Source organism: Crinia signifera, chromosome 7, assembly GCF_055691185.1.
Source record: "Crinia signifera chromosome 7, ASM5569118v1, whole genome shotgun sequence".
NCBI lineage: Eukaryota > Metazoa > Chordata > Amphibia > Anura > Myobatrachidae > Crinia > Crinia signifera.
Window position 1 is genome coordinate 123,901,721 of NC_139223.1, and position 12,624 is coordinate 123,914,344.

The 12,624-nt window shown below is 41.8% G+C and overlaps 1 protein-coding gene across 1 annotated transcript in view; it reads left to right on the forward strand.

Moving 5' to 3' along the window:
* Window positions 1-11,254, forward strand: part of CTDSP1 (CTD small phosphatase 1) — a 48,423-nt gene extending 37,169 nt beyond the window's left edge. The window contains exons 3-7 of the mRNA XM_083153707.1: window positions 2,515-2,613; window positions 3,200-3,256; window positions 3,818-3,910; window positions 5,953-6,138; window positions 8,107-11,254. Coding sequence (XP_083009833.1) covers window positions 2,515-2,613; window positions 3,200-3,256; window positions 3,818-3,910; window positions 5,953-6,138; window positions 8,107-8,235 — 564 coding nt within the window. The 3' untranslated portion in view covers window positions 8,236-11,254. The remainder of the gene's footprint in view (window positions 1-2,514; window positions 2,614-3,199; window positions 3,257-3,817; window positions 3,911-5,952; window positions 6,139-8,106) is intronic.
* Window positions 11,255-12,624: the final 1,370 nt, after the last annotated feature.

Consider the following 12,624-nt stretch of genomic DNA (forward strand, 5'->3'; position numbering starts at 1 on the left):
GATCATTACCAAGTTATAGTTCCAGTCACCTAGTTGTATCTGTTTACCATGTGTACAAGGTGTTTACATGGTTGGTGCATTCCCAGTAGGCGTACAGGACTTCACGCATGTCAAGCCTCCTTCATTGCATGACTGGAGGTGAGGGCAGGTTTGGCGATGTACGTACAAAGTATTTAGTGTTATGTTAAAATGTTTTGAAATCACTTACCATACATTGTATTGTGACATGCCTAACACTGGACATGGCTGTTAAATTGTTCTTAGAAGTTGTAGTGTGGTTCCCTGCACCATTTTCACATATAATGTTCTATTCATGCAGACAATGATGGAGACATATGCTTCCCCCATGCCTCCTGAATGTGCTGCCTTCTGTGGTGCAATATTTCAAGTTACGCCACTGGTGCTGATCGATGCTGATCGCTTAGCACAAAGCTCCATTCGCCTCGTATATAAGGGGCATTACTCCAGATTCCTGAATGCAATTCACTAAAGGTGCATACATGGAACAATGTTGGAAACGATACAAAATCGTTACCGATGATGATTGGCATGGAAGACTATAGACCAATCTTAACAATCGTTGGGTACACGCATCCTGAACGATACACAGAACGATTGGACGTTCTGATCGATCAAGAATGCCTACATGTTGCTTCAAATCTTTCTGTGTGTATGCACCTTAACACAATCTGGATAGGGAGCAGTTTCAAGCTTCTTATACTTAAAAAAGGTAAGTGGAAAGGCGGAGAGGTTAAATGGAGGCTTTGTATCATTTGCTGTGGAGATCTGTAAATGTATGAAACAGTAATTAAATGTGCACTAATTAACTTTAAAGATTGCAGAGGTATTTTTCAATCTAAATTTTATTTAAGAAAAAGTGTCTGTGTGGCCATGCATTTAGTGCCCCCTAGTGGAATGATATATGTACTGCCCTGAAATTGTATTCATTAGCATTATCAGGCTGGATTAACAACATGGATGATAGGACGGACCTTTGACAAAGTGCAGTATTCAATGAAAATATTCTCCGTGCATGGCGAGCGTTTTTTTTCGCTCGCCATGCACTCGCCGTGTTTTTGCGGAGATTCTCCATGTTTGGAGATTCTCTGCCACGGCACTTTAGATAGTATTCAATGTGACTGTTACTCGCCGGCGTATGAGGTGATGCCGCAGGGAGCCTGAGGATGCGGCAGGCAGGGAGATGGAAATCTCCCTGCCTGCCCCAGAACGTATGTGGGGGGGGAGGTGGGCTCCCCGGGAGCCAGGCAGCACAGGCTGCCCCCCCCCCGGGAAAATCACTTAGAAAGACGGCGAGAAGTTTACATTGAATAGGGTTGCTCGCTTTTTGAGACCAAAAGTCTCCGTCCAACGCGAGAAAAGCACAAACTCGCCATAAAACACAGAGAATTTTTCTCATTGAATACTGCCCAAAGAAGAATAAAACAGCCTATTTGTTAGGTAATATCTTTTCGTATTGAAGAAACATCCATTTAATTTTTAGGAGAGACAAGATATTAACTGATAAAATATAAATATTTTAACTGAGTATTTTTACTGTAGCTGTATTAAAAAATAAAGTTTTATTCTGCGAGCTCTTCCCCTCCACTACAGGCATGTGCATTCACATCCCACATCTGAAGGACACTGTCCAGATGGCATTTAATACAGTGCCAAAAAATTTAATGCCAGTCACAGCATGCGAATTGCCCATGCTGGGAAATCCCTGGTCCCGCCCTTATTTATTAATCGACCAACTATTATGTTGTATACACATGGTGCAATATGAACTACTGAAATGGACTATCCAGTTCATATTGGTAGAAAACGTAGTACATATAGCACCATGTGTATACAGCTTGCGATGTCGATGTGTGCCATCGCAATAAAAAAATACACTGGGCAGGCATGACAATTTTGACTAGAAAATGTGCAATTATAGTATAATATAGTCTAAATCGTACATAGGGCTTAATTCAGACTTTTGTGGGGTTTTTTGTCACCGTGTCCCTATCGGGGTACGGGAACAGTTGGGGGCGCAGAGGGTGAGCTGTTTAACCCTTATTGGCTGTTGCAAATACAACAGGTCTAGTCCAACCTGGAAAATTACAACAAAGAAAACACAACAATGCAGCGCCTGCTAAGTTCAAAGAAAACTAGAAACTAATTGGATTGACAAATGCACGGAGGACCAAATGAATCAAAATAAGGCCCCTAGCGCATTTCACAACTGTCCTGTCAATTAGTGACAGACCTATAGATAACTATATTAATTCACCAATCGAGTTGCAGATTTTCTGGGAAACATTTAAAAATGGAAATCAGTCTGAAATGCAATAATTGGTGATAACTTAGATTGCATTTTTTTTTTGTAATTCTGTAATAGCTATGTGACCAGTTTCTTTTCCATAGGTCACAAGGTGGCATTGTATATTTTATGTAAAGGTGCTTGGAAATCTGCAGCCAAAAGCATACACTTCAGAGAGGGTCTGTGAACCTTTTGTTTCTATTTCTTAGGCGACTAAGTATCTCCTGCCGGAGGTGAAGCCCCATGATGCTGGAAAGATATGCGTGGTCATTGACCTGGATGAAACGTTGGTTCATAGTTCGTTTAAGGTAATTTACTGTCCTTGTCTTGTGTAATACATGATGCAAAGGTCAGATATTTAGTCAATCACAGATAAGTTGGGGGCTGCGAAACCCTTGTTGCACCATTTAAATAAAAGATAATAATTATTATTATTATTATTATTATTATTATAACTACACTACATGAATGCTGACATATGGGATGAAATATAATAGGATGAGAGATTCAGAAAGTGAGAGATTTGCTAAGAAAACTCCAGGTTTTGTTTTTCAAGCGGAATAATTTACACTTCAAAATCAAACTGGTTTTGCAGTGTAAATGATTGCCGCTTTAAAAAAACTGGAGTTTTCTTACCAAATCTCTCACTTTCTGAATCTCTCATCCCATTAAATTTCTCCCCTGGTTCCCTTGGATAATGTGTCTTATGCCCAAACTTGTTTCATGAACTCTGTAGTTTTGTGTTTATATTCTGGTCATGTCTATAGGCCCCAAGCTTCCTTGGACGTGCCTTAGTTGTGGTGCATTTACTGAAGCAGAGGCTAGTAAGATACAGCGACAGATTCTTTTACATACATATTATTACATACACTAATAATTATATTTATTTTGCAGCCGGTCAACAATGCTGACTTTATCATTCCTGTTGAGATTGATGGAACGGTTCATCAGGTAAATATTATTTCCAGATTGCCTTCTTGTCCTCTTTTTTTCATTCAGTAATCTCATAATATATCTTCCAAGTCGACATACAACAAGTGACTGAGCCAGTGTTCTAGGAATCAGCAGTAACTCTGGTCTGGTGCGGGCTTCAAGTAATCCAGGATAGGCTGTGTTGTCGTATTTGAGCCTATTCTTGATAACTTGTGGCCAGCGCCTACCCTGTGCAACAGGATCTGCCTCCTGGAAGTACATAGGGCTGCTGTAGATGTATCACAGCAAGAACACTTGATTTCCCAGAATCCTGGGCGCATATGAAATTAGCTGCAAGGAACAGGGTGATCGAATTCATGTGTGAACCTATAGATGTCAGGATGTTAGGCTGACTCTGTATAGGATTGTGCTGTACTGCAGAAAAAGCAGAATCATTTAATAGATCTAGAAGTTATACCAGGAGCTTTTCCCTACATGGTAAAAACACTGCCTAATTGTATATGATGCTCATTAGACTTCAATCTCTTTAAACAATTGGCTTTCATTCACTGCCATCACTTTCTCCTGTTCTGTTCCCAGGTATATGTGTTAAAGAGGCCTCATGTAGATGAGTTCCTGAAGCGGATGGGAGAGATGTTTGAGTGTGTTCTTTTCACTGCAAGTCTGGCTAAGGTGAAACTTCAAGAACATTTTCTATTTTTAACCTTCATTTGATAATAAGAGTATATGCAAACATATTTATTCATTTCTTATGCTCCTTTATTGTTTAAAAAAATAGGGTGACCTGGTTTTGGAAAAACCTTTATCATTGGGTTCCAGAAAAACCCTTATCATTGGGTTCCAGAAAAATCCTTATCATTGGGTTTCAGAAAAATCAGTATCATTGGGTTTCGGAAAAATCATTACCATTGGGTTTCGGAAAAATCCTTATCATTGAGTTTCGGAAAAATCCTTATCATTGGGTTTCGGAAAAATCAGTATCATTGGGTTTCGGAAAAATCCTTATCATTAGGTTTTGGAAAAAAATCCTTATCATTGGGTTTCGGAAAAATCAGTATCATTGGGTTTCGGAAAATTCCTTATCATTAGGTTTCGGAAAATAATCCTTATCATTGGGTTTAGGAAAATTCTTATCATTGGGTTTCTGAAAAATCAGTATCATTGGGTTTCGGAAAAATCATTATCATTGGGTTTCGGAAAAATCCTTATCATTGAGTTTCGGAAAAATCCTTATCATTGGGTTTCGGAAAAATCAGTATCATTGGGTTTCGGAAAAATCCTTATCATTAGGTTTCGGAAAAAAATCCTTATCATTGGGTTTAGAAAAATTCTTATCATTGGGTTTCTGAAAAATCAGTATCATTGGGTTTCGGAAAAATCATTATCATTGGGTTTCGGAAAAATCCTTATCATTGAGTTTCGGAAAAATCCTTATCATTGGGTTTCGGAAAAATCAGTATCATTGGGTTTCGGAAAAATCCTTATCATTAGGTTTCGGAAAAAAATCCTTATCATTGGGTTTAGGAAAATTCTTATCATTGGGTTTCTGAAAAATCAGTATCATTGGGTTTCGGAAAAATCATTATCATTGGGTTTCCGAAAAATCCTTATCATTGAGTTTCGGAAAAATCCTTATCATTGGGTTTCGGAAAAAAATCCTTATCATTGGGTTTCGGAAAAATCCTTATCATTGGGTTTCGGAAAATCCTTATCATTGGGTTTCGGAAAATCCTTATCATTGGGTTTCTGTAGCAATGAGATTATAATTCCCTTAATACTACTGATGCACCACAAACAAAGTGCATGCAAACAACATCATATTGCATGGCTCCTAAAGTAATATATTTATAAATTACCTGATTTTCCTTTTCTAAATTATGGGTCATCCTAGAATGAAGTGTCCATTGTGGATTTTTGCAAAAGGCAGACTGTATTTTCAACACTGTAATAGTCTCATATGAATGAGATTTTCCGTACCTTATGGATTTACTTACAGCACAACAGCATTAGAATTTGCTTAGTAACTGTGGGCCTTATTCTGGTTGGTTCGGATGGCTCCGAATGCGCATGGACGGCCGATGGTTGGTGTTTGCGCATGTGCAGAGGCGTATCTGCGCATGTGTGAACGCCATGCACGTCCAAATATGGTGTGAATTCTGTACAATCTGAACAGGGGATGGAGAGGGGCGTGAAGGGCTGTTTGGGCTCATTACCATCTGTGTACGCCCCGCATTTCATGGGTGTTCCCATGAAAACGCTGGGCGTACGTATGGTAATGCGCCCGTGATGCACGTGTGGGGGGCGGACATATGGCATAGCCGGATGCCAGCTGCCCGCCCATATCCCTGCTTTTGCACAGAGAAATGCCCAAGTGGTCTGGAGCACTCGGTGCTGCCTGACCACTCGGTCCAGCATTCGATGGTCGGCGACCATCGAATGATGGGGGAGGTTCTCACAGATGGAGGAGGCACATGGAAAATCCACTCGCGGTTCATTCGGTTGGCGGCTTATCGCATTCGGACGGTGTGAGTGATCCGTATGGAAGGCGGGGCTAAGAACACTCGGATCCAATCCAGAAATACTCATCCGTCCGAACCAACCAGAATAAGGCCCTGTAATCCATTATTACACATTTGTCTTATTCTATCTATTACTTTGTTCCTGTAATTCCTCTTATTTTCTCCACCCACGTCTATGTATTTCTGTTTTTTCAGTATGCTGATCCGGTTGCGGATCTGTTGGATAAATGGGGAGCATTTCGGGCCCGCCTGTTCCGGGAGTCTTGTGCCTTCCATAGGGGAAACTACGTCAAGGACCTGAGCAGGCTGGGGAGGGACCTGAATAAACTTATTATTATTGACAATTCCCCAGCCTCCTATATCTTCCATCCAGATAATGCGGTATAACATTCTCTTCCACTTGGTTGATCTGTAATGTATTATATATAAATGCTACAGTAAATTAATGCAATGCAGCTTTACTTGCCAATGTGCCTTGAATTTGGTCTGATATATTTTATCTCTTGCATAGCTAATGCCGATGATAGTAATAATGCCAGATGCTTACATAGTGTCCCTTACACAGTAGTCCATATGCATACATCATAGTACGATATTGTTAAAGATATTGTTCAGTGTGTATGCAGTAGATTGTTCGTCTGGGAGCACCACTAATATTATTAATGATATTAGCTGTGCTGCAAATCGTCTACTGTTTATGTGGCTTAAGAGGGTCACGCTAAAGATCTTAACGCATAATCCATCTCTCAGTCATATCTGTCATTCAGATTATTTGCCACTAAAATATTCCATTCCTGTTATATACAATACTTATCCTGGGTACACACATTCCGGCTACAGAAGTGAACAAAATCTGTAGTAAGAGCAGGACGGTGTGCAAGGCTTCTGTAGGGAAAATGGGTACTCTTTACCTAGAACGGCGCCCACGATGTCCATCGCGGTCATCGGGGGTAAAAAATCGCGGGCATCGCGGCCATCGCATGCACTAAAAAAACGGGTGCGACGCGATGCCCGCGATTTCCCATAGGGATCAATGTTAAAAGTGGCAATGGACGCGATTTTTGTGTTCAATGCCTCAATGCCTGCGATTTTTCCATAGGAAACAATGTTAAATGGGCCACAGAGCCCTAATAGTCCCCCTGAAGCCAGAAATGGCCCCCACAATTGTTAACGCCACCCCACGATCAACGTGAACCCGAAGTGTGGCGAGCGCAGCGAGCCCGCGAGGGGCGGCGGTACGCGTCCTCCGACCTTTTCATACCCCCACTATCCACGTCGGCGTGGAGTTGAGAATAGAATAGTGTGGCGAGCGCAGCGAGCCACCGAGCCCGAAGCGTGGCGAGCGCAGCGAGCCCCGCGAGGTAAACACACAGGTAAACGCGTCCCTTCGCGGGCTTCACAGGTATCCGCGTCCCCTCGCGGGGCTCGCTGCGCTCGCCACGCTTCGGGCTCGGTGGCTCGCTGCGCTCGCCACACTATTCTATTCTCAACTCCACGCCGACGTGGATAGTGGGGGTATGAAAAGGTCGGAGGACGCGTACCGCCGCCCCTCGCGGGCTCGCTGCGCTCGCCACGCTTCGGGTTCACGTTGATCATGGGGTGGCGTTAACAATTGTGGGGGCCATTTAAGACTTCAGGGGGACTATTTGGGCTCTGTGGCCCATTTCACATTGTTTCCTATGGAAAAATCGCGGGCATTGAACACTAAAATCGCGTCCATTGACACTTTTAACATTGTTCCCTATGGGAAATCGCGGGCATCGCGTCACACCCGTTTTTTAGTGCATGCGATGGCCGCGATGCCCGCGATGGGCGCCGTGCTAGGTAAAGAGTACCGGAAAATGTAGACTGTTACATACAGGAATCCCAAGCTCATAGATCCAAAATAAATAACATGCTACAGTGCATGGCCATAATAACCTAGACCTGCCTCTGCTCAAAATGTGAGGTGTAAATTCTTTATAAGAGAGCAGTATATTGTTCCTCTGAATGCTAAAATCACAGAGGTGTAAACAGTAATCCAAAAGGAAAGTCCAGTAACCTATTGGGTGAATATATGTAGAGTACAAATCAGCTGTGGGCAATAAGAAGCCCTCACGCTGATGTTGAACTACACATCCCAGCATGCCCTGCATCAATTTCAGCATTGACAAATAGTAAAACTGTGGCATAGTATGCTGGAATGCGAGTTCTTCAGCAGCAGGATGGCCATTTTTGCCCACCCCTGTTGTAAATCATCTGGAATCACAGACTCTTTTTGTGTTTCAAAATGAATGTTACCAGCTTTGTAATTGAATCAGTAAAATGTTTTGCCAGCAATCTCACACCCAGATCCTCTTTCTGGCGCAGGTCCCAGTAGTATCCTGGTTTGATGACATGACTGACACAGAACTACTAGATCTTCTGCCCTTCTTTGAGAAACTCAGCCGAGTGGATGACGTGTACAGCGTTCTTAAGCAGCGCAGGACTGCCAGCTAGTGACTTGGAGGTGAAGGAGCTTCTGCGTGTACGTGCGCGGCAGCTCACACCTGCACTGGTCTGAGGAAGGACCGGAGAATGGCTCCTGCCTCTGCAACCGCGGACAGGAGTGTATTGGCTCTTGTTTATCCAGCGTTCTTGCACCCTACACCTTTGGTGTTAATAGGGTTTTGTGGGTTGTATCTTGCCGATTACATACCAAAATCATAAGTATTTTCAACTAATTTTTTTGAATATTTCAGTTTGTGTTAGCGTCAGTGAGGGCGAGAGAATTCTTAACTACTTATATACACCTAAAACCCACAAGTTAATGATGAATGGTTCTTAGAACTTTCTGAAGACAAGGAATGCGCAACACCTTCCACGTTTCCTCTGAAATTTCATGACCTTTTATTTTCAGAGAGTTTGTTAGTGATACAATTTCTTATTCCTTAATTTGAAGAATGCTTTAAACTTGAAGCAGCTCCTGCTGTTGGTCCACAGAGGTCATTTAAGGAGACTAGAAGAATGGGAAAGGGATCCTTTAAGTTTCACAAAGGATCTAAAAGATTTAGAAGTTTTGGTAAGAAAGTTTCATAGTGAAATTATTTCATGGTGATTTTAGGTTGGCTTAATTGCCGATACTGAAGGAAAGCAACAGCCCGCCAGCCACCCTTAGTATTCAGATAACGTTCTTTATGGCATGTAATGCAGGAGGAGTAACAGGGCCAGGAAAGTGTGTAGAGGTGTGGGTTACACACTGGGATACCTCCCTATGTGCTGGTCACAGTTGGGATTAGACTAGTACCCGCTGGGTGTGGAATGCTGGGATTTGGTGAGAGAGGGCAGCGTACAGTTGGAAATGTGCATTTTTTTGAAAGTTCAATCTTTGTTCTAGTCCTCCACCCCAAAGCAAAAAGCAAATACTTCCAGTAATGTTATAACCCAAATATCACACTATAAACCATTAAGGACTTGTTAATGGTAAACACTGCCAGACAGACAGAAAGCTCAGTGGTCTGGATCATATATTATTTGTAGCTGATAATAGAAGAACCATACAGACTTTACATATCGTTCCTAGGTATGATTCTTTCTAAGCTGTAAAACGGGGGCATTTTAGGGACCAGGAAAAACACATCTGAGATGCTCAAACCTTTCTATTGTGACTTGAAGGTGTCCCATATCATTATAGGGCTGTAGAGATGTGGGTGAGTGAATCTGTTGCTGCACAGTATTGGGTATGGGGAGCAGGGCGCGTTGCAGGTTAATAGGAATCTACATTCTTGAGGTTTATGGAAAAAGAGCTTTGAAATGCAATATTGATCTGACTGCTTGGCAAAAAACAATGGCGGCTCTATGCTGAAGGTCTGCGAGACAACTTCATAGAGACGTAAAGTGCCTTTTTGTATTGATTACTTCTGAATGCCGCAGACTTTACACACAGATGGTGCCAAATGATCAGGGTTCCACAGGATTTAAAGGGCACCTGTCTCCTGTACATATTTCAGGTGTTCCTTATGTGGGATGAATCCGGAGACTAGTGTGTGTACGGAGGTAGGAGACACAAACTGCCTCATGCCTCACTGATTTCATGAGCCACTATTGAATACGCTATGGCTGCCTCCACTCTCTGTATAGGAGACAGGTACACTTTAAGAGATGCTATACTTGTGCCTTCTTCATCTCTTTGTTCCACGTTTTATCCATACACATTTGCCTTAATCTTTGTCTGCAGAAGTGCCTATGCCGATGTTTGTACTTGTATTTTCTTGATAGGAATGTTTTCTAAACTCCTGTTGTAAAGGGTCATGCAGTATATGAATAGATACAGTCTGATCCAGCATCAATACTCCCATTCTCCCTTCAGATTAGTATTAATTTGCTATGCTGTTGTATTTGCACCTTTTTGAGGCAGAGCTCATGACTAACTAAAATGCAGTTCTGCCATGAACCAGGCAAAGTGGTCTCAACATAAAGTTTGTATTTCCACTGGTCTCACTGAATGAATGACTGCTGCAAAGCTGGCGGCCTAGTGATGTAAATAACTGTTGCATCTGTAAGTCTGTAAGGATGCTGCATTAGTATATATGGGAGTTTTCACTGGTGGGCAGTCTGGAGCAAACTAAAAACTTTTGTTTTGTTCAGCTAGTTTATACCTATAAATATGTATATCTGTATATATATGATTTTAGACATTATGGTTACATAAGAATTTGGCATTTCTTTGTATCTAGTATTTCTGGACGAGATGTACTATACCTTGAAAAGTGATAAAATGGAGAGTAATAAACCACCAGCCAATCTGCTCCTAACTGGCATTTTTAAAAAGCTTGTAACATGGCACTTAGGAACTGATTGACTGGTACTTTGTCACTCCCTATTTTATCACTTTTCAAGCTTAGTACATATGGCCCTCTATTTAGACACTCAATGCCTTACTCTAAGTGGGAAATGCTAATGTGTTCAATCTTTCTCATTTAAGGGGGTTTTCACTTTAGATATACATTTTCCCTAACCCCTCCATGTTCCCATCCATAGTGCTTTGGTTGGAATCCTTCCCTTAGAACCCCCACAATTATCTGTATTTAGCAGAGTCTCGTAAAGCCAGAAACGTTGCCAATTACCTTTGGCACTACTGGTCACCCTCTGTAAACAGCAATATCAGACATAGCTCCAACACGGAGGAATACTGCCAACTGTAGACATAGACCCGGCCAAGTTTATGCTACCAAGATCATTGACCCAGTGGTCCAGGAGAGTTAACCCGTTACCCTAAATAATGTTAGAACAGTTATAGAATATGGTGTTACTGTGTAGGCAGACTGGTCACGGGCCAAATATTTTGTATTTGCCATCAAATACTGTGTTTCTATGCCCCACAATGACATATTCCCTCTCCATACCAAAACAGGTACTATAGAAATGGTATTTTTAATAATAAAATGAACACTTGTTTTGAGCTTGCATGGAGGTGGTGGGAAAACACTCTACCTAGTCACAGAGCCCCTGAAATAGGTTCTATATCCCCCCCCCCCCACACACACATATTTCATACAGGGATGTCCATGTCCACTTCTTACCTTATGTGAAGCAAAATCAGTGTCGCATATCCACTCCAAACTCATTATCAACATGGAGGAGCAGCAATGAACAGCTTCTTCACAGTTAAGAGACTAGTACCAGTTGCCTCTTAATATACCTGCTACCCACACTGACAGAACAATGTTATACAAGGTATAACTCAATCAGTGTTTTTGGGGCCCCCGTAAACACTGGCACCCATGCCTAGGTTCATCTGTTGCTGGAAACCCTGGACATAACTGCAAAGACATCCAGGTCTGATCTACTGTAACTGTCCTCTTATACAGGTTCCTACCTTTACTGCATGAGCAGTCTGGTGAACCTCTATTCATAAACACTATTATGCTGATTGGCTGTTTGACTGAATTGTTGTTAATTGTATTTAATATTCCACAATGATACTTTCTTGTTTGTATCATGCTGGTTTTCTATGTGTATCATTTGCAGTGTTAAATGTAAGCTTGAGGCATTGCAGGCTCAGTCTGTAGATGTGATGTATGTTGAGTCCTAAAACGACATCTACATTTGGATCTCATCTAGAGTGAGCAGTAAATTCAGAAGGTACCATTTTTTTTACCATGGCAAAAACTTGTTGCATTAGGGAAAGGCAATCTGAGGGTCATGCTGGAAAAGTGACAGGTTCCATCTCATTTCTAAATTTGTGTAAAATAAAGCTGTCAATTAGTTTCCCTGCATGCAGAAATAATAAAATTCTTGAGTTTGCCACAACCCCTCTTTGCATCATGTATCCAGCTGCAAGTTTGCGCTTTTAAGTTAAATTTGCTCCTAGCTCTAGATGAGGTTGTGTAATATTCCTACTAATTCTAACACTACCTGCCAACAGTGATGGCTCCAGCTGTGGGGCTGCACCACAGTCTATAATTCAAATAGGGGAGTCACACCAACTGCCACCCAAAATCTGGGTACACACTATACAATGTGTGTACCCAGCGATATCGTGGGTGATGGGGATTTGGCAGGATGAAGGTATCAAGTACATAGTGGTGTCCTCCACCATATGTACATCCAGGACAAAGGAGGACCCACAGGAGCGTGCATTGTTAATGATATTGGGCCAGATTCTCTAAGCTTCAAAAGTGATAAAATAGAGAGTGATAAACAGCCAGCCAATCAGCTCCTGCCTGATATTTTTCAAACACAGTCTGGGGCATGGCAGGTAGGAGCTGATTGGCTGGTTGTTTATCACTCTCCATGTTATCCCTTTTGAAGCTTAGAGAATCTGGCCCATTGACTGTACACACTAGATGATATTACAAGTGATATTGCTTAGAAGGGCCACAATGAGTTATATCATGTAAAATGTAT